The 23,701-nt window shown below is 52.2% G+C and overlaps 12 protein-coding genes across 12 annotated transcripts; 7 read left to right on the top strand and 5 right to left on the bottom strand.

Annotated features, from left to right (window-relative positions):
- Window positions 1-117: 117 nt before the first annotated feature.
- CONPUDRAFT_165097 (uncharacterized protein) lies at window positions 118-1,490 on the top strand. Its single transcript, XM_007769964.1, has 4 exons — window positions 118-428; window positions 489-601; window positions 654-814; window positions 868-1,490. Exons 1-4 carry the CDS (start codon window positions 153-155, stop codon window positions 1,392-1,394), a joined length of 1,077 nt encoding a protein of 358 aa, XP_007768154.1. The 5' UTR covers window positions 118-152; the 3' UTR covers window positions 1,395-1,490.
- Window positions 1,491-1,831: 341 nt separating this feature from the next.
- On the top strand, window positions 1,832-3,352 carry CONPUDRAFT_54014 (uncharacterized protein; the record flags this gene model as incomplete). Its single annotated transcript, XM_007769159.1, has 4 exons — window positions 1,832-1,910; window positions 1,966-2,109; window positions 2,169-2,800; window positions 2,849-3,352. The coding sequence occupies 4 exons, from the start codon at window positions 1,832-1,834 to the stop codon at window positions 3,350-3,352; spliced, it is 1,359 nt and encodes a 452-aa protein (XP_007767349.1).
- Window positions 3,353-3,362: 10 nt separating this feature from the next.
- CONPUDRAFT_123547 (DUF1742-domain-containing protein) lies at window positions 3,363-4,278 on the bottom strand. Its single transcript, XM_007769965.1, has 3 exons — window positions 4,250-4,278; window positions 4,021-4,196; window positions 3,363-3,959 (listed from the first exon to the last, which is right to left on the bottom strand). The coding sequence occupies exons 2-3, from the start codon at window positions 4,048-4,050 to the stop codon at window positions 3,426-3,428; spliced, it is 564 nt and encodes a 187-aa protein (XP_007768155.1). The 5' UTR covers window positions 4,051-4,196; window positions 4,250-4,278; the 3' UTR covers window positions 3,363-3,425.
- A 431-nt stretch (window positions 4,279-4,709) lies between these two features.
- Window positions 4,710-8,587, top strand: CONPUDRAFT_123551 (class III ADH enzyme). The gene is made up of 19 exons (XM_007769966.1): window positions 4,710-5,119; window positions 5,176-5,222; window positions 5,275-5,316; window positions 5,368-5,406; window positions 5,458-5,488; window positions 5,539-5,592; window positions 5,649-5,728; window positions 5,782-5,929; window positions 5,979-6,226; window positions 6,276-6,376; window positions 6,427-6,436; window positions 6,492-6,567; window positions 6,620-6,708; window positions 6,758-7,964; window positions 8,012-8,105; window positions 8,159-8,231; window positions 8,288-8,351; window positions 8,409-8,421; window positions 8,474-8,587. The coding sequence occupies exons 1-14, from the start codon at window positions 4,984-4,986 to the stop codon at window positions 6,794-6,796; spliced, it is 1,140 nt and encodes a 379-aa protein (XP_007768156.1). The 5' UTR covers window positions 4,710-4,983; the 3' UTR covers window positions 6,797-7,964; window positions 8,012-8,105; window positions 8,159-8,231; window positions 8,288-8,351; window positions 8,409-8,421; window positions 8,474-8,587.
- A 352-nt stretch (window positions 8,588-8,939) lies between these two features.
- Window positions 8,940-9,560, bottom strand: CONPUDRAFT_123556 (uncharacterized protein; the record flags this gene model as incomplete). The annotated part of the gene is made up of 3 exons (XM_007769967.1): window positions 8,940-9,111; window positions 9,169-9,264; window positions 9,317-9,560. 2 exons carry the CDS (start codon window positions 9,558-9,560, stop codon window positions 9,191-9,193), a joined length of 318 nt encoding a protein of 105 aa, XP_007768157.1. The 3' UTR covers window positions 8,940-9,111; window positions 9,169-9,190.
- Window positions 9,561-9,667: 107 nt separating this feature from the next.
- On the bottom strand, window positions 9,668-11,088 carry CONPUDRAFT_137002 (dUTP pyrophosphatase). Its single transcript, XM_007769968.1, has 5 exons — window positions 10,788-11,088; window positions 10,622-10,731; window positions 10,462-10,563; window positions 10,343-10,413; window positions 9,668-10,291 (listed from the first exon to the last, which is right to left on the bottom strand). Exons 1-5 carry the CDS (start codon window positions 10,952-10,954, stop codon window positions 10,226-10,228), a joined length of 516 nt encoding a protein of 171 aa, XP_007768158.1. The 5' UTR covers window positions 10,955-11,088; the 3' UTR covers window positions 9,668-10,225.
- Window positions 11,089-11,309: 221 nt separating this feature from the next.
- CONPUDRAFT_143860 (uncharacterized protein) lies at window positions 11,310-13,139 on the top strand (the record flags this gene model as incomplete). The annotated part of the gene is made up of 2 exons (XM_007769969.1): window positions 11,310-12,463; window positions 12,513-13,139. 2 exons carry the CDS (start codon window positions 11,310-11,312, stop codon window positions 13,009-13,011), a joined length of 1,653 nt encoding a protein of 550 aa, XP_007768159.1. The 3' UTR covers window positions 13,012-13,139.
- Window positions 13,140-13,175: 36 nt separating this feature from the next.
- CONPUDRAFT_54031 (general substrate transporter) lies at window positions 13,176-15,003 on the bottom strand (the record flags this gene model as incomplete). The annotated part of the gene is made up of 4 exons (XM_007769161.1): window positions 13,176-13,530; window positions 13,582-13,705; window positions 13,762-14,703; window positions 14,763-15,003. 4 exons carry the CDS (start codon window positions 15,001-15,003, stop codon window positions 13,176-13,178), a joined length of 1,662 nt encoding a protein of 553 aa, XP_007767351.1.
- Window positions 15,004-15,585: 582 nt separating this feature from the next.
- CONPUDRAFT_53693 (short-chain dehydrogenase) lies at window positions 15,586-16,974 on the top strand (the record flags this gene model as incomplete). Its single annotated transcript, XM_007769131.1, has 11 exons — window positions 15,586-15,609; window positions 15,664-15,689; window positions 15,755-15,974; window positions 16,032-16,044; window positions 16,095-16,319; window positions 16,374-16,387; window positions 16,438-16,514; window positions 16,569-16,585; window positions 16,636-16,746; window positions 16,797-16,825; window positions 16,882-16,974. The coding sequence occupies 11 exons, from the start codon at window positions 15,586-15,588 to the stop codon at window positions 16,972-16,974; spliced, it is 849 nt and encodes a 282-aa protein (XP_007767321.1).
- Window positions 16,975-16,998: 24 nt separating this feature from the next.
- Window positions 16,999-17,976, bottom strand: CONPUDRAFT_165104 (DUF962-domain-containing protein). The gene is made up of 5 exons (XM_007769970.1): window positions 17,921-17,976; window positions 17,790-17,866; window positions 17,574-17,730; window positions 17,339-17,513; window positions 16,999-17,288 (listed from the first exon to the last, which is right to left on the bottom strand). The coding sequence occupies exons 1-5, from the start codon at window positions 17,954-17,956 to the stop codon at window positions 17,128-17,130; spliced, it is 606 nt and encodes a 201-aa protein (XP_007768160.1). The 5' UTR covers window positions 17,957-17,976; the 3' UTR covers window positions 16,999-17,127.
- Window positions 17,977-18,160: 184 nt separating this feature from the next.
- CONPUDRAFT_137006 (protein transport protein Sec22) lies at window positions 18,161-19,279 on the top strand. Its single transcript, XM_007769971.1, has 5 exons — window positions 18,161-18,304; window positions 18,359-18,468; window positions 18,526-18,686; window positions 18,759-18,920; window positions 18,982-19,279. Exons 1-5 carry the CDS (start codon window positions 18,233-18,235, stop codon window positions 19,134-19,136), a joined length of 660 nt encoding a protein of 219 aa, XP_007768161.1. The 5' UTR covers window positions 18,161-18,232; the 3' UTR covers window positions 19,137-19,279.
- Window positions 19,280-19,672: 393 nt separating this feature from the next.
- Window positions 19,673-22,106, top strand: CONPUDRAFT_153398 (uncharacterized protein; the record flags this gene model as incomplete). The annotated part of the gene is made up of 6 exons (XM_007769972.1): window positions 19,673-19,803; window positions 19,867-19,881; window positions 19,937-20,039; window positions 20,087-20,151; window positions 20,218-21,583; window positions 21,639-22,106. The coding sequence occupies 6 exons, from the start codon at window positions 19,673-19,675 to the stop codon at window positions 22,104-22,106; spliced, it is 2,148 nt and encodes a 715-aa protein (XP_007768162.1).
- Window positions 22,107-23,701: the final 1,595 nt, after the last annotated feature.

Below are 23,701 nucleotides of genomic sequence, written 5' to 3' on the forward strand. Positions count from 1 at the left end.
AGGCGCTTTAGGCTGCACGTTAGGGACGCGTCTGGGACGAAAACGGCGAAAGTCACAGATTACATAAGCAGGCTGTCTTCCGTGGCTTTTTCGCGTCGCGGCTTATACGCTCGTGCAGCTAGACGTCAAGCTTGTGAAAGCTCTCTTGCACCATGTCATGGACTCGGGCACAACTTCTTGCGAGCACCACTAGGTCGCCATGGACTCGCGACTTCCGCCATCTCAATCCCGTCCCCAAGAAGTTCTTGGTGCGGAATTCGTTCTACGACCCCGCAATTAAGGCCGTCCCAGTCCAGGACAGAATCAAGTACTGGAACATCGTTCCTGGCGACCATATCCGCATTCGCGGGGATACACGCAGCATCGTACACGAAGTACTCAGTGTCAACAAGCTCACGAACCGCGTCTACCTTAAGGGTGCCGTGACGGTATGTCCCAAAGTTTGCGGAGACGGTACTATCGCTCATTCATAGCTCCATTCAACATAGGAAAGTCGCGGAAAGGCACCTGTTAACCGCAACATTCATTACTCAAGATGTCAGCTTCTTATTGGGGAGACGGAAGCTGAGCAACCTGACGGTGATTCATCAACTATTCAAAAGTACGAGACACATCACCCATTCATGCTTCGACGACTATAACTTTTCCTGCAGACTGTTTGCGCGCCGTATTGAAACCAGGAACGTACGTTGGCAGCCTGTGGGGCATAAATGGGAGTGGGACCGGGTAGCTATCGCTCTCGCACCTCGGAAACAAGACCAGAAGCCCGTCAAGATTGAATGGCCAAAGCAAGACCCTCTCCCCAAGCCTCAAAGTGCGTCGTTATGCTCCTTTGGTTAACCCAATGAATAACCAAACTCTCTGTAGCTGATCCAATGCTCGACACGTCCGAGTCAGTGGTCAAGGCGATTACTTACCAACCACCAGCATTTGATGCGTCAACGATTGATCCTACAGCGCGGGCAAAGGCGGAGAAAGAGTATCTGAAAAAGCTATTCCAACGCGACGCGCCGGCATACGATGAGTCCCGGCCTATGGAGATATATGTGTCTAAGGAGCTCTGTAATCCTCATGGACGCGCCAAGATGCAGGCTCGTTGGCAAGCCGCACAGGCCCGGAAGTCGGCCTTGCTGCAGAAGCTAATTCGGGAGCACACGGCCAAGACATCTGGTGTCAGCGCGTCCCAGGCCAAGATGGAGGCTCTTTTCAAGTACCGCCAGATCATGGACGAGGAGCGCAAGGCGGAGAAGAAGAGGAGATGGATGACGCCCGCCCGGCTGGCCAAGATGGCGAAGAAGACCGGAAGGAGGCAGCGTAAGGCCGAGAAGCAGGCCGGCAAGTTGGACAACTTGGTGCTGCATAATGATAGAAACCAGGTTGCTCCTCGTGTTTGAGGCATCCACTCTGTTCCACTATCTAGTGCTCGGACGTCTAGACGCATTTTCATAGCATAGATAATTAGTCACATATAACGATAATTTGCACACCGCTCGTATAAGGAGAGCTCCGTATATTAACAAACAATGGGCTGGAAGCTAAGAGCCACCATGCAGATTGAGGAATTCGTATTTAGGCATGTTCCCACCAGCATTCGCAGGGGATGCTCCGAGACTGGTGGACATACGCGTGCCCAAACAACGCTCAAATGAGGCCCCTGTGGTTTACAGGTTCGCGCCTCTCTGCTACTTGAGCATCTCACGGGGCAGCGATACGGCTCCCTCGCTCTCTTCATCCCTCAACTATATCCCACCCGTTCATGTCTAGGCGATCGCCTGAGCGCGACTACCCATACCAATCGGTAGAAGACGACCACGACAATGGTACACTCTCGATGTCGCGTACGAAGGTGGATGCACGGGTGCAAGGCGTCTACTTCATGCTCGGTTGTGCAGGCCTTCTGCCTTGGAACGGTGTGTAACTGTAACATTATCAAATCTTGAGGTTTACCTATATGCTGGACTCCAGCGTTGATCACCGCGACGCCCTACTTTCTTGACCGCCTTGCAGGCTCGTCCCTCCAGCCGACGTTCGTCTCGTATATGTCATGCATATTCACTGGCGTCATGGTCATTGCACTTGCATATGCCACGTTGACGTCGAAGCAGGCGAGTCGACACTTGTCTATGCACAAGTCCATCTAACAAGCTGCATTGCTGGATTCCAGAAAGCGGTATCTCCTTCGCGTCGCATTGTGAGCTCGACTGTCGTGCTGGCTGTCCTCATCGCACTTCTCTTCATGACGACTTTCGTCCGCTTTCCCCCTTCAATCTTCTTCTCGCTCGTACTCTTAATTGCAGTAGGCCAGGCAGTGGGCGCCTCCTATCTTTCTGCCGCCATCTCTGGGGAGGCATCACTCTTTGGCGGCCCATACATGTCAGCACTTATCTCTGGGCAGGCAGCAGTTGCTGTCGCTGTCAGTGCTCTCCAGCTCGTAAGCTCGGCGTTGTCAGTCTGGCGGAACCCGTCGAAGAGTGACCAAGCGTCGATAACGCTCGAGAATGAGGCATTAGATACGGCAGCGGAGAGCGCTGCCCGAGTATTCTTCGGTATTTCAGCATTATTCTTAATTGCGACTGTCATTTCGTATTGGCGGATGAGGCAGCTCCCACTCTACAAGTCAACCGTTGCCCCACAACAACAGCATAGGAGGGGAACTAGCGAAGAAGATGAAGAACTCCAACGCCTCGTGGCTTCCGAACATAGTCTCAAGCCCTCGTATGGGCTGGAGGAAATGAAGCGTGTGTTCAAGGCGAATTTGCCGTACGAATTCGCCTCGTTGTATGGTTTCAGCATCACCCTTGTAGGCACCAATTACGCATCTCCGTTTATTTGTCTGACCGTTTTCCAGGCCGTTTTCCCTGCCATCACCGTCCAAATACAGAGCACAAATCCGTCCACTCACCCTCTGTTGTTCGTGGCCACACACTTTCTAGTCTTCAACATTGGCGATCTTTTGGGTCGCTACTCCTGCTCTATTCCGCAACTTGTCATTTGGTCGGCGCGGCGAATACTTACCATTTCCCTCCTACGGACTCTCTTCATACCGGTCTTTCTAGCGTGCAACGTGCAAGGTTTGAGCTCTGGTTCTGCGACTGGTCCTCTTATTTCATCCGACCTTGTGTACATGATCATCCTCCTTTTCTTGGGAATCTCCAACGGCTACATCTCTAGTAGCAGCATGATTGGATGCGCGTCACTGGAGCACAACCCAAGGCTAAAGGGTCGCCGAGAAGATGTTGATGTGGCCGCCACATTGAACAACTTCAGCATAATCACAGGGCTTGCTGTCGGAAGCGCAGCTAGCTTTGCTGTACGTGCAATGCTGTGCGATTGCAACCCCTTCAAAGGATAGCCATCTTTCAGTTCGTTAGTCATATCATTGTCACTACAGTACATATCATTATTAAGATCCTCATTGTCAATCATCACGAGAAGTTACTTCGTGGTGCGCCAGGCAATCGAGGTGCAAGGTTCTTTGCTTGAGCCGTCTGCCTACGTTTCCGATGTTCGGCTACCCTTAGTGCAAAGATATCACGATGAAGAGTGTACTTTTCATGTGTAGGCTTCTTGGGTAGCGAAGGTGAGGCGATAGGAGCGGGTGTGGTCGACACCGGTATCTTATCTTCACTTTTGTTAGCAGACTTGTCTTTGCTATCCTTATCCTTGTCTTGGTCCCCTTTCGCCTCTCCGTCTTTCCCTTTATCCTGTTCCTTCTCTTTTTCTTTCTCCCGCTCCCGCTTCTGCTTTTGCTTCTCTTCCCACTCTTTCTTAACCCTGTCTATCTCCTCTTGGCTAGCACCTGCTTTCTGGGGCGGAGGAGATTCCAGGACTTGCGTGGCAAACCCGCGATCAGAGAGGTGAGTCGTGCAAGCGTACAAGAAGTCAGCTGAATCAATTGTGGCGAGACACGTCGTAGTTGGCTTATAGCATACGAAGCACGCTCTCTCCGTGCCTACGGCCTAGGGAGAACGGAGGTGTTTGCATGGGATGGTAGAGGGAATCTCAAGAAGGAAAACACACTCGCTTGTAATAGAGGTTGGGAAAGGACATCGGCGCGCCTGGACCTGATCTCTGGCTCAGATACGGTCGAAAAGAGGTGGTATAGAGATAGGTTGCGTAAACACTGCCGTCAGTGTTGCTGTCAGTGCTGAGCGCTGAGACTGGGCGCTGGATGAGATCTTCCTCCACGTGCGTAACTGAGGCCGTTATCATCAGTTATCATATAGACCCTTTGAATTGAGACATTTACGCCCGTTGGCTATAGCAACCTTAACCTTCATATGTGATCACGATGCAATGGCAGCGAGCCCTTCTCAAAGGATACTCGACATCTAAATCTTGGTTGCAGCACGGAGGTGACAAGGCATGCGGGCAGATTTATCATTGAACTTCGCCGTGCTCATGGTGACCCGGAAAGTGACATCGCTAGATAGCGCCATCGATGCTCATTGACCGACGATACTCCTAGATTAAAGTAGGGAGGGCCTTGACAATACACTTTTGGCGACCGCAGCGCTCATCGGAACCAACAAGTCACATAGGCGAGCCGCAGGCCTGCTCCTTTGGCCAAGAATAGGCGTGTTGTCCCGACCTTGGTCATTTGACCAGTGGTCTTTCCGTCCGTCTCCGCTTTCCAGCATAGCTTGATATCACGATGCTCTCGCGTAGAGTCGCGTTCTCCCGGACGGGCAGCTTGACAGGCGGATCCAAAGGGCTCTGGCAGGCTCTGACAGAGCGTTCAGTCATGTTCAGTCCTAATCTACCCGAGATCTGACAATCTTGATGTGTCCGATCGAGGATGTTTCGGGGAAGACAGGAGGGCAGGGTGTTCCGATAACGGTATAAGTGATGGATGACAAGTTGGACACTCGCTGTCTTTAGAAACCCGACAGTGGCTGATGTCATGGGTAGACATCGTGACCGTATAAAGGGGAATGGGATGTCGTGGAATACCTTCTATCCCTTCTCTCACAGTTCATCGACATGTCAGATACCACTGGGAAGACCATTACCTGCAAAGCTGCTGTTTGCTGGGGCGCAGGTGAACCTCTCAAAATCGAAACGGTCGAAGTTGCACCGCCGAGGGCACATGAAGTCCGTATCAAGATTCTGTACACAGGTTAGTCGACGATGGTAGCTTTCACAGCTGGGTTGGCGTTGATAACGACGACAAAGGTATTTGTCATACCGATGAGTACACTCGCAGCGGCAAGGACCCCGAGGTAGGGTTCAGCATGGGTTCCCCTGAGCCTGTTCTGACGAAGTGTAAACTAGGGTCTTTTCCCTGTGATCCTGGGCCACGAAGGAGGCGGCATCGTGAGTGGCTACCCTTGCCTTTCAAACCGTAGATTTTAACGTGCATCCTAGGTTGAATCCGTTGGTGAAGGAGTCACGGGCGTTGCTGTCGTAAGTATAGATTGGTTATGTCGAGGATAGTGAACGTGACGTTTCGATCAGGGCGACCATGTCATTCCCTTGTACACAGCTGGTGTGTGCCCCCGTCCGCTCTCTTGTATCTCAGCTGACCGTGCATAACAGAGTGCAGAGAATGCAAGTTCTGCAAGAGCGGCAAGACCAACCTCTGTGGAAAAGGTGCGTCCTAGAAGGTTTGAAGACGGGTAGCAGGACTCTGTTGACAACTGGAACAGTGCGAACTACGCAGGGTCAAGGTCTTATGCCCGACAGCACAAGCCGATTCAGCATTAACGGCCAGAGCATCCATCACTTCGTGAGTTCAAATCAGTGGCTGCATGGGCACGTCGAACTCATCCGGGGGTCCAGATGGGCACCTCCACATTCTCTGAGTACACTGTTGTAGCTGACGTCTCTGTTGTTGCTGTCAACAAGTCGGCACCGCTGGACAAAGTCTGTCTCTTGGGTTGTGGTATCACCACTGCTTGGGGTGCTGTCATGAAGCAAAACGGAATTAGTGAGTGTACTGGCCTCGCATAATGACATTTCTTACGAACGATTCGCAGAGGGCTCCACCGTCGCCGTCTTTGGCTGTGGTGCTATCGGCTTGGGCGTCATTTCGACCTCGGCAATCGTCGGTGCCTCTCGTATCATCGCTGTTGACACGAACCCTGGCAAGGAAAGCTGGGCGAAGAAGATGGGAGCAACTGATTTTGTGAACCCAACGAAGTTGCCGGAGGGTAAACGTATCCAGGATTACCTCATTGAGGTCACCGATGGTGGTCTGGACTTCACATTCGATGCTACCGGCAATGTAAGACGCCGACTGTCAAAGCCAGGCGTTTGCTAACCCTCACTTCTAGGTCCATGTCATGCGAGCTGCTTTGGAAGCATGTCACAAGGGCTGGGGAGTCTCGACTATCATTGGTGTCGCCGCTGCGGGCCAGGAGATCTCTACTCGTCCGTAAGTATTATTGATTGATGTGAAGGTTCGATGCTTACGAGACTGCGCAGATTCCAGCTGGTCAGTGTAACTGTGTATTACCTCGTCATTGATCTAACCAGCCCTTCATATCCAGGTGACTGGCCGTGTATGGCGTGGCTCTGCCTTCGGAGGCGTCAAAGGACGCACTGAAATCCCCGGCCTCGTCGAGGGTAAGACCAACCTGTCGGATTAGCTCTGCCTCTTACCCGCTATTTGCTTCAGACTACCTGAAAGGCACCCTCAGGATTGACGAATATGTTACTCACCACCGCAAGTTCGCCGAAATCAACGAGGGCTTCCACGATATGCATGTGAGTACGCAAATATTGTCTATGTTCGGCGCTTTGATAATGTTTCTAGGCGGGAGACTGCATCCGCTGCGTCGTCGACATGTCCTAAAAACTGGAGGTTTGCACAATGTCAAGACTCTGAGACGATTTGAACAAGTAGTGTATTATAGGGTGTCGCGTCCGGACGGGTCAGACCAATGTAGCAAGAATCCATATGCTTCAGTAGCAAATGTATACAATGATAAATAGTCAAGATACCGCTTCGTCTGGTCCTGTTCACTAGGCTCGTTGAATGCGGGGTCGAACATTCTTCGACCCAATCATGGCACCCCACAACTGCACCAAGGCAGCATTAACCTCCCTCCTTCGGACATTTGACTTCTTCCAGATGAGCCTGAGCACTCCAAGAATAGCCAGAGTGAACGTGATGTCGAGACATAGACGACGTATAATGATCAAAAGTGGCGAACGATTTCCACCGTGGGCGAAGAAGACTAGCAACTGCTTTAGCGTACCCGATATTCGCGCCATTGGCCGCACGATATAAGACCATAGGCCAAGGTCATTGATATCCCAATCGGGCCATCCTTCTTCATCGTTTGGGCTAGCTCTTCCTGAAGAACCTCTTGTAGGTAGTGACAACGTAGAGTGTCTGGCAACCGCGTTGGTCGACTCCAGCGCGTCGATGCGCTCGGTAAGTGCAGCGAGGTGCGCCTGGACATTCTCTACTGCTTGTTCAAGAGTGAGCCGTGAAGGTGGTCTTCCAGGTACAGGTGTCATTGAGATCATGGATTGGCGTTGAGGGTATGGCAACGAGTGACGGGAATGTGGCAGGGCTGAGTGCATTTGTGGGAGAGCGATGTTGTGCTGAGGGGAAGGGTAATTGTCCATTTGGGAGGATGGGTATGTGGCGGAGGCGGCGGAAGCAGATAAGGGGTAATCAGCGAATGCTGACGGAGCCTCGAATCCCGGTAGAGGTTGCATTGGGGGGACACTAGAACGTCTGGCTGGTGGTGGGGATGAGGGAGCAAACGAGCCAGACAGTGGTGTGCGGTATCTCGAGGACATGGATGATAAAGGCCGCATTAACTGCCCAGATTCTCGGACGGAGGGCAGCTCTCGCGCCTCGTCCTCGGATTCATCACCACTGCTATCTTCATCCGCGGTCTGCATGTCAGGATCCCGGCCTTGAGAAGAATTAAACGCATGAGATGAACGGGCGGGTTCACCGTCCGATGAGCCCGACGAGTCTGATCCTCGAGACCGAGTCATCGAATCTATGGGGCGGATTAGCAACTGCAGTCCTACGGTCTACGGCACGCACGACTTAGCACCAGATTCGAGGGGTCGCCACCGTACGACTCAAGCTCTTGAATAAGCTCTTGAGCAGCAGACTTGTCGGCCTGCTTTTTGAGCGCCTGGAGATACATTGTGAATGTGTATCCAGGCTAGCGCTGATAGGAGACAATACCTTCAACAGAGCATCTACATAGAGCCATTTAGCTTCGTAAGGGTCTAAGTCTTTGTGTTTCGCCCATGCATCCCTGGGTAACATTGAGCGACAAGGACTGAGGAGTGCATTTGGGATCGACGAACTGACCATTTGGCCCGGCCAAGCATATCCCAGATGCCGGGACGAGGGGACCTGACATTACCGACGGTAGCTGCGCAAGAGACAGTGAGTCTCAACAAGCCTGCGGGATACTACAAGCAGAACAGACCTTGCTTGTATAAGCTAGGTGACAGGCATGATCAGACGCGAACATCAGCATGAAGGCCGTACTAACCTGTACATGGCCAGCTTTTCCTCGTATCCAGTCTGAATTGGCCCTGCCTTGGGTAGGCCCTGGACAATCTCTACTGCACGGTCGAATTGGGCATCGATAAGTTGTCGCGAGTCCATGCTCGGCGATGGGGAGTGAGGCCTTGAGGAGTGGGGAAAGGAGCAGTTCAGTTAAGAAGCCGTGCAGCGTTTGTGATGCGTGTTTACTTCGGGAGCTCAACAGCTTTCATATGATTTGTGCCTTTGCAATTAGAAACGCGTGACGGTGACAGCACGCGGAAGTTCCATATAAAACGTCCTCGTTCCGCTCACGGATTTAAACTAACGGCATGCACCTCTAGCTACGACGGCAGACATAAAACTTCGACACATTTCTTTGACTCGCATAACGAAGTGGAACTTGAAAAGATCTAGAAATGGCCTGTGCTTTCAAGCTACAATAGCCGTATGGTTTGGCCAAGCACAGTCGCAGTGCATTACATTGACAATCTATTAGTAGTATCGGCCAGGTCTGTACATGTAGGCAGTAAGCTGAGAGCCATGGATGAGTGTGCGCAAGAAGCAACTAGGGGCTTGAAGAAGAGCCTTGAAGTGAGGCCTTGAAGCTTGAGGCCGAGGGACGATGCGTGCGCAAGAGTAACCTGTTGATACATCATGTAAATGGTCGACACAGAGACCCGGGTCATGTGCATGATTACCTACATGCATTTCAGAGTAGCGTTATGATGGCCCTCTCTCCCACTTGTACTTCAATCCACCTCGTATTATTTCAGGTTTTTCGCTCACGGGTTTGCCTGAATAAGTTGGTGTCAGTCCGTTGCACTGTAATGCGCATCAAACACGCACCTTTCCAGTATAATGTTCCCCATGCCTTCCCGTGTCTGCCATCCTCCTGAATCCGTGTCTTCTCTACCTGCCAATAACATTCCTCGATGCCTTTGCTCGTCCACCGCGTCTGATGCACTCGCTGGCCGACGCCATCACCTCCATAACGAGATAGGACTTCAAAAAGATTTCCGGGTACCGTTCTTAGAGAGGGTGGTAATGGAGAGGGAAGTAACCTCTTGATGGCCTTCGCTACGTTGCTCATGAGTGGTACAGAGGTAGACGTGACGAAAGGAAAGTAAGTTTCGGCGCGTATTTCCACGCAAATATTAGCTTCACGTGACGATTGAGCACTTTGCAGAGTACTTCCATGACATTAACGCTGTTCCCTCGTTGTGGTCGCCTGATAGCACGCTCAGTGCCATGGGACGCTCGACGCTACAACTCTTCTCGATCTGGAGTAACAATTGATACAGACTCGTGCGGCATTCCTCTGAAACCCACTTGGTCTGTCAAAGAACTACTGTCGTCGTACCCCGAACCGGCCATCACTCCCGCAACGTTCAAACGACTTCACGAGCTCTCCGCTCTCAGACTACCAGAAGAGGGCTCTGCTGAGTATCGACTGATGAAGAAGGAACTGGAAGACCTAGTTAAACTTGTCGAGGCAGTGCGGAAAGCGGACGTGGGTCAGGGAGAAAGCGGAGGGATACCAGACGGGCGGATATGGGCGGAAGACGTTGGCATTCCCCTTGACCTTCCTTCGGAGACCGAGTTACAGGAACAACAAGGAAGGGACCTTCTGAAATATGCTTCGAGAAGCTCAGATGGTCTTTACCTGGTGCATACGGACAGGAAAATATAGAATAATACAATATAACTTTTTCACAGCCCACGAGGTATAGAGGCAAGTTAATCAGGCATTAGTCACTACAAGGATTGATGACCTCCAGTAGAACCAAAGCCTCCAGCACCCCGAAGAGTCTCGTCAAGGTCCTGAAGGAAGGCTCAGCCGATGCTCTTAAAGAGGGCGAAGATGTACCGCACCTCAACTTCAAGAATTTCAGGAGTGTAGATGCGTTCTATGATCAGCTGTGCTATTCGATCACCTTCGGAAACTACGCAAAGTCAGATAACTGCTATATCAACCTTTGCTCTACCCTTACCTTGGAAGTCTTTGTCCGACAAGTTGAACAGGAGGACGAAAACGGTACCGCGATAATCTGCGTCGATGACGCCAGCGCCGGTGTCGATCATAAATTTCGAAGCTGACAAATTCAAAGGCAATCATTAACTACAGAGTTGGTGGCAACCAAGTTGGCAAACCTAAACCGCTTCGTGGTGCAACACGTCCATATGTACCAGCAGGGACGGCTATGGAAAGCTGTGTGTCTATGAGGGCCTTGCCACGAGCGGGAATGACTTTATCTTCGGCGCTGCATGTTGTTTGACATAGGTGAACTTGTAAAAGGTTATGAGATCTGGGGCGCACCTATAAAGGTCATAACCTGCTGCTAGCGGTGAACCACGCGTTGGGGTTTTGGCCTTGTTCGAAAGCTTCTTGATTAAAAGCTGGGTAACAGGAGCTCTCGGTGCGTCGGCGAGATCAGTGCCATCGTCTTGCTTTCTTTTCTTGAGGGGGGTTCCGTCGGATGCCATTGCAATCTTCCGGGGATTGAGTAAGACAAATGGTCTTTTCAAAACGCAACACGAGAGAGAGAGATTTCTATGTTTATAACCCGCGTCAAACGCGTGGGTACGTTAAGTAGCGGCTGGGTGGTGGTGTAAGGTGGTCTGGGACTAGTATGTAGGTGTATCGATCAAAACGCGACGCGACCGCGTTCTGGGTCAGACGCGTGCTCGGGGCGGAGTTCGGAGGCGTGTCAACTCCGACATCGCGTCACTGGGTGGTCCTGTCGCTCAATTGACTGCGGCACTTCGACTGCCACAGTTGCTGGTCATCTAACCGCCTGACCTGCTCTAATCAACCACTTTGCGTACTTCCACTGGCTTCATGCCGCGTGCTCTGAAAGGACTCGACCAGGAACTTCCCTTGACACACTACTTTGGCAGGGCCAAGGAAGAGGACAAGTCGCTCACTCGCTCGAGCCAGAAGCGGCACCGGCCGCGCATGCCAGAACATGCAGAGCCTAGTCATGATTACGGCAGCCCAAGCGGCGTTCTGACCAAAGTTACGAGCGGTGCACGAAACTCTCCGGGAAAGCGTCGTGGTCAGGCTCGTACCGTTGAAACTCGCACTAGCCCTTCATCTTCTCCTTCCCGGAAGAAGGCTTCCAAGATATCCAGCTTTAAAACCTCCAACTACAAGGAATACGATGTCATCGACTTGACTCGGGAAAGTTCTCGCTCCGAGATTGAAGTAATTTCCTCAGATGTAGAGGAAATGTCATTCGCTCCGCTCGCTGCTGCTCGTGAAGACTCAGGTGCTGGACATTCCCTAGTAACGCCTCCGCCCACGGAACGCCGAAGCATCAAGGACAAGGTCACGAAGCATCGTGCAATTAAATCGGATACAGGACTGGGCAAGGGAAAGGGCAAAGCACGGGCTGCGTTGCCAACTCCCCAGACCACGGTTCGGCGGGCCCATGTCAAGATCAAGAAGGCTCTTCCTTCAGCGGAAACATCCAGCAAAGTCGATGTCTCTTGTGCTTCAGATCCTTTGACTGGTATGAAATCCCTTATTCGACCAAGCTACGAGTTCAAGTCTTCCGCGTCGACGACAATGCCTGAGCGTACTCCCTCCGTTGCTCCTTCGGTAGTGCATGAACATGCCAAGGATCAGGATTTCGATAATCCGTTCATTGCCACGATATCGCCAGTAGTCTCTCGGTCTCCTAGTCCCATTCAAGCTACCGATATAGAATCACCTGAACTAGCAACTAGCTCACGACATCTCGATTTACCTGCTCCATCCGATAATATAAATCCCTTAATCCCTTCCTCCCAGTCCCAGTACCTTTTGAGCATACATGCTACCCCCAGCAAGAAGAAAGGGAGCGTAGACTCGTTGCCATTGACTAGTGTACCCACGATGAGCTGGACCGCTACTTCACAGTCCATAGAAGAAGGCGAACTTGATATCAGGATGTCCCCCAGAGCACTTAAGCTTTATTCGCTTGTTGGAAACAACGTCGCACACCCCTATGAGTAGGCCTTTTTTTCAATCTTGGTGTGCGCTCAAACTCATTCGAACCAGGTCGAGGGAAATACCACCGTCGGCAACACCTTCCCGTTCCCCAGCCATGAGGAAGCAACATCAATGCACAATACAAGGGGATCATACCCCGAAGAGGTCGATGAACAAGTCTGCCTTTTCATCCCCGGTAGAACATGGCAAACGTTATTACACGATGTCGCCATCTGGGAGACTGGCTCAAGAGGACGATACGCAGGCCGCGACCAATGAAGCTGGGAACCCCGACGAGCTGCATACAGAGACACAGACAGAGACAGAGTCGGAGTCGGATACAGAATTCATGGGCTTCGTTACTGGTCTTGGAGAAGATCACGGACGCAGAAAGCGCAGCCGCAAAGAAAGCAACAAACAAACGCAGCCATCCGAAGGTTACTGGGCGTCTCATGGCACACCAAGTCAGATACTTGAAGGCAGCGATCCTGATTACGCCGGAAGTGTCGCCACTGAACCAGGATCAATGCCTTCCCTAGTAAGAGGCTTTTTAGGGATATTTGACTAAGATAAATTGGAGATGAATGTGAACAAATCAAACTTATGTGAACTTTGATAGTTTTTAGAGTTTTCAAGTCACTTAATGGTGGTGGACAAGGATGGATAAAAATGTGAAGTCAATGTATTATTCCAAGCATACTATATTACAAGCGCATTAATTTCTATGTCATTTTATTCCTCAGTGTGTTGAGGGGTGGAAGTGTCGGACTTGGGCTGGTTGCTGATCTGGAGCGTAGTATCGGAACTCGTGAGGGAGATATCCTGCTCCGACTTAATTGCCAAAGGTTCCTCGCGAATGGTGGCGACCTCGACATTGACAATCTGGAAGATGTCTTTCTCCTCATCGATGACAGAGTCCCTGAACACCTCGCCGAGCTCTTCAAGCGTCCGGTGAGCGGTCTCCGGGTAGACGAAGTAGACGAAGACCAGGGAGATGAGGCAGAAACCGACGAGGAGGAAGTAGTAACCCGCGTCGAGGATAGCGAAAAGGGGAGGGGTGATGAAGGCAATGATGAAGTTGAATAGCCTGCGACAGTGTTGGTCACAGATTGAATGTAATAGTCGTTTTAAAACTTACCAGTTAGTACCGGTGCTTAGCGACATGCCCTTGGCACGAGCACGGAGAGGGAAGATTTCAGCACCAAGGAGCCACGGGCCGGGACCCCAAGTAGCACCGAAGAAGAAGAGGTAAAGACAGACACCTGAGAGGTAAAATTCATTAGCGCAATGTCATAATATTCAGCTATTGCAGACTTACCGAAGAAAAGACCGTCAGCGGCAGGGATGCGGTTGAACCCTTCAGGAAGCGCGTCCGAATAAAACTGGAGACCACCGACAATCGAAAGGGAAGCGGCGAGGGCAACACTGCCGACGAGGAGGAAAACGCGACGGCCCCACTTGTCAATCAGGAACATGGCGGGGATCGTGCCGGAACAGTACACAAGGGAACAGATTCCGGCGTAAAGGAGTGATTTGGAAATGCTGAATCCAGCGCGGTTCAGATTCTCGGGAAGGAAGTAGAGGATGGCGTTGATGCCATTCATCTGGGCGAACATCTGGCAAGTGATGCCGACGATGGTGCGGCGTGTGTACTGGGTGAAAAGCTGGCCCCACGATGCTTGTCCCATGTGAGCCTCAAGTTCGAGAGTGTTCACAATCTCGTTGTAGGTGTGGAGGACGTCGGGGTCCGTGATGTCTCCGGCACTGTGGAGATCGGCAAGGGTTGCAAGACCTTCTTCCTTGAAACCGTTCGAAATCAACCAACGAGGTGTTTCGGGGAGGAAGAATGTCCACACGACCAGGACGAGCGCAAGAGCAGCTTGAACGATGTAGGGACCTCTCCAGGAAATCTCCGAGGGCATGGCGAAGAAGAAGGCATATCCAACCCAGGCGGATACGGCATAGCCGAGGTTCAGGCATATGTATTCGATACTGACGAAAAGGCCTCTGGCGTGACCGGGAGCAATCTCGCACTGCAGGATTGGAACTGTCATGGAGAGGATGCCCACACCAACGCCTTGGATGGATCGACCGACGATGAGAGCGGCGAGGTTGGGGGCGAAGATTTGGATGAAGGCGGCGATGAGGTACAGGATAGCACCGACACGAACTGACATGCGTCGACCAAGGTTGTCGCAAATGTATGCAGCGGCGAAGGACGAAAGGAGGGCAGTCAGATTGAGACAAGACACCATGATGGCTAAAGAAAAGAGAGATGAGTGATATGTTCGACAACAAAGAGGCTAGAGAAATATGTACCTTGAGTCCAAGGGTCTACTCCAGTGTCACCGGCTTGGATTTGCTCAAGTGTGACGTCCTTGCCAAACATGCATTTGATGAAGGACGGCTGCACTTGAACGGCGGCGATGATGCCTTGGCCATAGCCAAACATGGCGTCGCCTAGCGATGCAAGGGCGGAGGTCATGTAGAGCAGGGGCTTGCCCACCATCCATCGAGGATAGCGAGCAGTGTACTGGTTCCGGCCCAGGATTGAAGACATGTGTATGAAGATGGTTTGGTGGGAGTGTGAGGAAAGAGATCGAAGAGTAAGCTCGAAGTGGCTGATGTTTGGTGAGTGAGGTTGTAGTGGTATGCTGTTGTGAAAGTATACTGGCAAAGATGGGCCATGTTTTATAGCCTGGTTTGAAAGGAGACCATGAGGACCTCCTCCCACCAGAGGAGAGGTTGAAGGACACAGAGCATGATCACACTTGTCCCAGCCAGAGGGTTTCAGAGGACTGTTTCATGGAAAGTACGAGTAAGGAGTAGCGATACACCAGTAACGAGCCAGAAACAGGTGAGCGAGGAGGTGAGGGAAACAGTTTCATCCAGAGGAGTAGTCAGGGATGATGAGACGGAGGAGGTCCAGTGTTGGATAGGGGCTAATACTCCAGCATTAGTCCCGCGGACCCTGGGACCGAAGTACGCGAGGCTGTGACAGGGGCAAGATATCTTATCTAGCTCTCGGCGATATCGGGCTTGTTGTCCGAGGCGTGAATCCACTCTGCAGCGATAGTACTACTCCCATTCAAAGCTCGCGATTACGCGTCGACTAGATACTCATCTTCAGATCGCATACACCATGCCGGGACGACTTCAGAACAAGGTGCATATTAAGTGTGTTCTAGTATTTTACATTCAGTTATCAACCCATCGCTAGGTTGCACTCATCACCGGTGCTGGCTCGTGCGTACTCTCATCATTGCCCGTGCTTGCGATCTAGTTCCTCATAGGAGAGCCCTTATCATCAGAGGGATCGGTCTCGAATCCTCCCTTCTCTTCGCCTCTGAAGGCGCCAATGTCCTCCTCGTCGATGTCGCTCTTACAGGGGCGCAAAAGGGGCTCGGTCTCATCCAGGAGAGATACCCCAATGTCAAGGCAGACGTGTTTCAGGCTGATGTTGGCAAGGAGCACGATGTTAGGGCTGCAGTCGACAAGGCAGTCCAGGTCTTCGGGCGTTTGGACATCATGGTCAGTGCGATCCTAATCGACGTCAGCTAGCTCCTTTGAACGCACGTTTTGTCGTAGTTCAATAACGCAGGTATATCCTAATCGTTTCATGATTGAGATTTGGGGTGACGTATATGTCAGGTATCATGCATCCTGAGGATGACAATGCTCTCAACACAGAAGAACGCATCTGGGATCTGACCATGCAGATCAACCTGAAAGGCGTTTGGTGGGGTTGCAAATATGCCATCCTCGCCATGCGCCAGAACAAGCGAGACGATCAGCTCGGCCTACACGAGGGTGGTAGCATCATCAACACCGCTAGCTTCGTTGCGATTAGGGGAGCCGCGACTCCTCAACTTGCTTGTGAGTATGCTGTTTCATGTTGAAACTTTGACCACTCAACATTTTGTTTGAAAGACACTGCCTCGAAGGTGAGAGGGGAGATTGGCTGGTGAAACTTTGTTTCATCTTCCCGTAACAGGGGGCGGTTCTCGCAATGAGCAGGGAGCTGGCGATGGTCCACGCGAAGGAAGGTATCCGTGTCAACGCGCTGTGCCCGTAAGTTGACAGTAGTTGCCGTCATCGTAAATCAGTTGCTCACATTCTATGCAGAGGTCCTCTCAAGACTCGTGAGCCCTGCCGAGACCGCCTCCATACACCTCCTAACCAACGTTTGTAGCTCTGCTTATGGACTTCTTGGACACGCCTGAGAAGCGTGACCGTCGACTTGTGCACCTCCCCATGGGCAGATTCGGAGAAGCAGTCGAGCTTGCGAAGGCCGCTCTGTTTTGTAAGTTTCTCGTTGGTCTCCCGATTCAAAACTGACGCGTCAATTTCCAGTGGCGAGCGACGATAGCAGCTACGTGACGGTAAGTACCGAACCCAGTGCAACATTGCATACTAGCTGATTCGCGTGTTGCTGTAGGGATCTGACTTCATTGTTGACGGAGGTCTTTCCGCTGCATACGTTACAGCGCTAGGCGAGCCCAAGCTGCCGCCTCCTACCAGCCTCATCTAGATTTTGCTGGGGAATCTCAAGGTTATGGCAACCTACGGATAGTTCAAGTGGGTGCTTTACAGAGTAGGGTGTGTTGTATTCCAATTCCGCAGATAATTTGTACAACAATAAAGCGGAGATCATGACATTGGCGTCGAGCATTGTACATTGGATTCAAAGCTCCTTCTCCTTGGATCGGCGCTTGTCACCTTGCTCTTTCTTGATCCTCGCGATCTCTTTGCCGATATCATTGGTTAGCTGCTTGTGGAACTCTGGGCGATAACCCGCCTGGAACAAAAGCTCAAGGTGGACAAAGAAGGGAGCTAGGACGAAAGCTGAACGCTGGGTTAGCGATGGGTAGGTGTTACACGGAAGGCCAAAATACCTCCAAGAATGTTGTCCAGGAGTGCAGGGGCCCGCTTCTCGGCCAGGCCATGACCAGCGAACTGGGCGAGCCAGGAGACGACCTGAACAGCAATCGCATCCCTGATGCCATTAGGATGGTAGGAAAAGGCAGTGGAGGTCAGAAGGGTGAACACCATCTGGGGCGCATACAACAACTGAAGGACGTCCAAAATGAGTTAAGTTGCAGGATATTGGAGACAGAAACAGGAGCTTACAGCAGCGACGGGCTCAAGCGCGAAATAATACGACTGATAAAGTAGAGCCGCTACTGCGGGGGCATTGAGGTCGAACACGAAATATTCGTTGAATTCATGGTGAACATAGGGGAAGAATGAGGGAGTTGGGATCCTGGTAGCGATCGCGAATGCGCTCCTGGACGACGCAGTGGGTGATCTTTGAGTAGGATGAATGGTTACGGAAGATATACGAACCATAGGAGAAGAGGGACACCGAAGATATGAATGAATATGTTCACCGGGTTGGAGTGGTAAGAACCATAGAATGTGAGCTACAGACGAATGCAGAGTTAGGCACGGAGGCATGGTGCTGGAACGATGGGTACCTGTTTCCGAACGTCGAAGAGGGTGGCGATGGACATGGTAGTCAGAGGGCAAGGAGGTACCCGGTAAGCTCCTTCCCACCAGAGCCGGATCCTATGCTATCCCATGCTGCTGCTACCAACTGGCCTTCGGACTGGCCGCCGGCTTGGTTTTGGGATTATATCATACTTCCCTTTTTGTCCACATTACACCGCCGGATCACGTGCATTTTGTCCTACCACGTCAGGTCGCTTTCGAAGAACGCTCGTACCACAAAGACATACAGACACGCCAGCTCCAAGCTCAACGGGGACAAACACACTGTTATTTTCGCTATGGTCCGATCAACAACGGTTGTCCGCGCATCTGACGCCCTCCCTCTTGCCGCTAGCGTCGATGATGAACAGGTTCGCGCTTTCTGTTGCAGGGTCCTAGCACCTTCTTGACGCGGTCTTTTCCAGACAGAACAAGACCTTCAGGAGCACAAGCAGCAGGCCAAACTCATCTTCAGGCGCATAACGCCAAACTCAGAACCTAGGTGCTCTATTGAAAGCGGTGCTTATACGCTACAGTCAGCGCTTTGTCTGCAGTTGTCTATTGTGTATTGACCCCGCACACGCCTGGGCAGTTACCTTCTCGTCGATAATGTCGTCTATCTTACCATAGCGGACAAGTCGTATCCGCGTAAACTCGCCTTCTCTTACCTTGAGGAACTCCAAAAGGAGTTCGCTGTGTCATACGGCCCTAAGGTCGACTCTGTTCGCAAGCCTTATGCGTTTGTCGGTTTCGGTGAGTGCCACAGCTCGTGTCTGCGATTCTGCGCAACAATGCTTTCCGTTAAAATACTCACCATACTGCTAGATACTTTCATGTCGAAAACTGCACGCCTCTACCGGGATACAAGAGCCGCAAGTGCAGCAGGAGGATCAAATCTGGACAAGTTGAATGACGAACTGCACGATGTAACGAGAATCATGACCAAAAACATGGAAGAACTGCTGTGGAGAGGAGACTCGTTAGACAGTGCGCTTTATTTTGGTAGTCTGCCTCCCTCAAGGCTTTTAGCTCAATGACGCCTCTTTAGGGATGTCGCACCTCTCGTCGTCTCTCCGCTCCGAATCCGAGAAATACCGGAAAGCCGCACGGAACATCAACGTTCAGGCGATGCTACGACAATACGCACCAGTTGGAGCGGTTGTGCTCCTCCTCTTCATCTTTATCTACTGGCGGTTCTTCTGATGTCATTCGAACGTGTACCCTCCGCCCGGCTCTTCCTTTCAATAGACACATGCATCCATGGACTAGGAAACTTTGATTATCTTATGATCTACCGCCATGAATTTACATCGCCGAGCAAATTCATCTGAAAATATACGAATAGCTGCAAGTTGGCATTTGGACGTAGGCGCCTACTTCAGTTGCATCACGTTAGGTTTCTGGTGCGTCGTCATCATCGTGCTACTCTCACACATCTACCGTGACCTCCTGCACGACGCTGAGAAACCAACTGGGGTATTGCTGTGTCGGCGCTGATGCCTACAGAATCAAAGTATCCCTTGGCCCTATAGAATCGGTACCTTTACTTGTTTGGTTCGAACTGACGGGATATTAAGAGCGCTTAGTCGATAAGCAGATGTCTCGATATAGGCCACCACGAGGCTGTACTCGTGCCCATCCTATAGATGTATGCTTCCACAGGGCTCGTGCTTGACCCAGCCCACCCTTGACTATAAGCTCACCGTCATCCTCCAGCGGCCCTCATTCCCATCCGCACCATGAGCGGAGCGGGAGGATTCCATCTTCCCCAGCCCTTCTCGCCCCCTGGTGGCGGTCAGATCAGTCCCGGCTCAATCACCTACACGACCAGCCAAGATCGCGATGGTCGTATCGTATACCATCCGTTCAAGTGAGAGCGTCATTCCTCCGCTGATTGCACCCCGATCCCTGACATGAATTGCGCTGTTGACAGAGCTGTGACGGCCAGGTGAGCCAACAAATACCAGTTCTTAATCGCATTCTCACATCCGTTGGATGCATAGTTATCAGACTCCTCAGGGTGTCGTACACGGTATCCAATGGGTCCCCGCTGAGGCCACCCAGATTCTTCCTGCCGGCGCTATGCCTGCAAATGCGGCAAGTAATGTGCCCTTCCCTGGACTTCCAATCTAACAACATCTTATTGAACACAGGAGTTTGCCGCTTCTTGGAATCGCGGCCAGTTGAGCAGAGATGAAGAGAAACAAATCAAACAATGGTGAACAACATCTCGTTACTGACGGTGAAGTTCGCTTAAACAGACAATTTGTCTGATCTCATGCAGGCAAAAAGAAGAAGAGAAACGCCGCAAGAAAGAAGAAAAAGTTGCTCACAGGCAACGTGAGCACGAACGTGAGATTCAAGACCTTGAGCAGCAGCTGGCTCGCGAGAGGGAAACCCTCGTGAGAGAGAAAAGAAGGAGTGTCAACTTCGACAGGCCGAGCAGCCCTTCGGGCTATGGTTCTGCTCCTGGCACCGCTGCCTATGGGCAATACGCTCGCAGCCCCAATTCTGGAGGTGTTGAATTAGATCGCCAGTTTAGGGATCTCGAGATTGAAGGTCGTAACAAGAGGTACTCTATCGGTGACGACAAGAACCGCAGAATGAGCGGTCATTACGGTGGCGGCGTTTATGGGTCGGCTACTGGAAATACTGCTGGGGCTGGGATGTACGGGGCACCCAGCAGCGGAGGCGCATACCCAAGCGGCACCGGATACCCGCCTGCGAGCGCGCCATCCCCCTACAGGCAGCCTAGCGGGTTCCCCTCTTCCCCCAACGCACGCCATGCCGACTTGTCAGGCTACCCGCCCTCTGACCCTGTTGGTGCCAGAGCACCTTCACCTTACAATCTTGCCGGAGGTCCATCGCCCTACGCTCCCCCGGCTGGCGGCATGCGTGCGCCTTCGCCTCAGCCGCCGCGAGCCCCGTCCCCGTATGCCCCACCCCCGCGCGCGCCATCACCGTACTCTGTTCCGGCACCCCGTGCTCCTTCGCCGTACTCTGTCCCAGGTGCTCGTGCCCCTTCGCCGTACTCTGTCCCGGCGCCCCGTGCTCCCTCTCCGTATCATGTACCGCCCCGTGCGCCATCCCCTTACGCTCCGCCTCCGCGAGCGCCTTCGCCGTATGCACAGCCGCGTGCACCTTCACCATATGCACAACCGAGTGCTCCTTCGCCATATGCACAGCCGCGTGCGCCTTCACCATATGCACAGCCGAGTGCTCCTTCGCCGTACGGTGCGCCTCCACCGGGCTCTGCAGGGGTTCCGTATGGGCCTCCCTCGCGCGCTGCGTCCCCGTACCGCGCGGCTTCCCCATACGCACCGCCTGCTGGAGCATCCCAAATGTACCCTCGTGGACACATCCTGGAAGGGCAACCAATGGCTCGTACAATGTCCCCGATGCCTACTGCTAGCGTTCAGGGCGGCGCGTACCCGTCTTCCCCGCGCATGTCTTCCATGACGCCCGCAGAGCAGCAGCAGCTCGCTTCTCCCGAGTGCTTCTCGCGCATGCCCAACGTGGGGCAGGCGTACACACCGTTCTCCATGATGAAGGTTCAAGACATGGAGGCATTTTATGACCAGATCCCGAGAATGCCACTTGTCCTCGAGACGCATGATATTTACCATGAAGATTGGATCAGGTTCATGAATGTTAGTAATTTATCTCTACTCTTATAGGCTTGACGACTTAATGGCTCATGTACAGGACCTTGCGCTTGCATGGGCTGGAAGAATGCCCATCCCTCAGGCACAACAGGGTGGTGCCCCACCTCGGCGCTCGAATATGATCGCTGACCTCATCGACCTGTGGAACAACTCATTCTTCCTTCACCGTCGCCTTGAGATCCTCCTGTACAAAGGACGTGAGCGTCGTTCTGGCCCGCACGCCGGCATTGTCGACAACCATCTGCCTCACTACGACAGCGACGGTTCTTCAGACTCTTCAGACTCTTCCTCTTCTACCGAGTCCGACTCGGAGGGTGACAGATATCCAGCTTACGGGCGTGATCTGACTGAGTCGGCCAGGCGACGCCGCGAAAAGGAAGAGAAGAAGAGGCGCAAGAAGGAGAAGAAGGCTAAGAAGAAGGCCAAGGAACGCGAAAAACGTTACGCTATCTATGTTACCTATGTCCCTCCCAGAGAGGGCTCTGTTGCAGGTGGCTTCTACGCCTAATTTGTTCCAGGTCATGAGGTGTCTTGAAGGTCTCACGGAAGAAGAAAAAAGTAAATTCCGGGACAATGAATCATGTATTCCCAATCGTTATCGACCAAGTTGTATTGCTTTATCTCGATTCTCTCACCAAATGTACAGAACAAGCTTACCATAGGGCTGCGCCCTGGAGAACAATAAATCGAAGCCGTGATTGATGTACAGAACGGAAGTGATTTGAAGATTAGCGATTGAATATAGACACGACACGTATACCATGCCTAACTGATGGTGAATACATATGTTTGTTCGCTGGATTACCTAGGTCTGCATTGCTATATGATATTGTGAATATTTACCACTGCCGTCCACGACCTCTGGGGGCTGCATTGTTAGAACCGTAGCCCGAGTTATAGCTTCCACGAGAGGAAGATCCACCCCCATAGCCTCCATATCCGCCATTATTGCCGCCGCCGCCGCCGCCTCCACCTCTGCCACCACTACCACCACCACCACCATATCCACCGTAGCTGTTGTTGCCACCATAATTTCCGGCCCCGTAGCTGTTTCCTCCTTGTCCGCCCCCTCCTCCATATCCTCCATATCCGCCACGACTAGGGGCTGGGCCTCCATAGTTCCCTTGCCCGCCGTATCCTCCACCGCCGCCTCGAGGAGGGCCACCTCTAGCACCGCCTCTAGGCCCACTGCCGCCGTATCCTCCATAACCCGAACCGCCGCCGCCGTAATTTGATGCGGGAGGTCGACCATTGGAGTTGTAGTTCCCGTTGGACTGTGAAGAGTACGATGACCGCTGGTAAGAGTCGCGCGTGTACGAAGACGAATATGATATCGGCTGGTGGGGACCGCTGGCGGAACCATAACCGCCGCCATTGGAGTAGGAGTGATCGCCTCGGCCACCGCGTCCACCGCCTCGGCCACCTCTGCCGCCACGACTGGCGCGAATGGTGTCTTCGTACGTTAGCTGGCGTGGCGGAATCTTCGCACCAGGAAGAAGCACGGAACGGTGAGGTGTGACCTGCTTCGGGAAGTAGTAAAGGGCAGAGAGAGAACGGTCGTTCTTAATGTCGCTAGTTTCGACAACAGAAAGGGGGGAATAGTATGTCGAGCCCGGAATGCAATCAGGGTTGGGAAGGGCGCTCCCACTGATTCCTTTGCTGTACTTGACAGGAATGGGCTCAGGCTGGAAAATATTTAATGATAAGCTTCGCGGTTGTAAACGTTTTAAACTCACGTCCTTCTCTTTTCGCTTTCCGTATAAACTCTCAAAGAAGGGATACAATGTGTGCTCATCTGAGACAAACAACACGTTGCTCCCCCACTTGTTGCGCTCGACTTCGTCCTCGGTCAGGTTAGGATACCGCTCGGCCATCGCATCCAGAAGCCGCTTCTCTTCAATGAATGGAAGAAGTGCAACACCCTGCCAAAGCATCTTTTTCCCATTCATGTCTATTTGGAAAGTCGATGGGTAAAAGTCGATAATCGGCGAGTCATCCTCGGTCATGAGACTATGGAAGGCGGGTGGAATATGTTGCCGACTATTTGCACATAATTAAATGAGTATATGTGAGCACACTATTCTACCAAAAAGACGAACCTGG

The sequence above is a fragment of the Coniophora puteana genome, assembly GCF_000271625.1.
Source record: "Coniophora puteana RWD-64-598 SS2 unplaced genomic scaffold CONPUscaffold_5, whole genome shotgun sequence".
Lineage (NCBI taxonomy): Eukaryota > Fungi > Basidiomycota > Agaricomycetes > Boletales > Coniophoraceae > Coniophora > Coniophora puteana.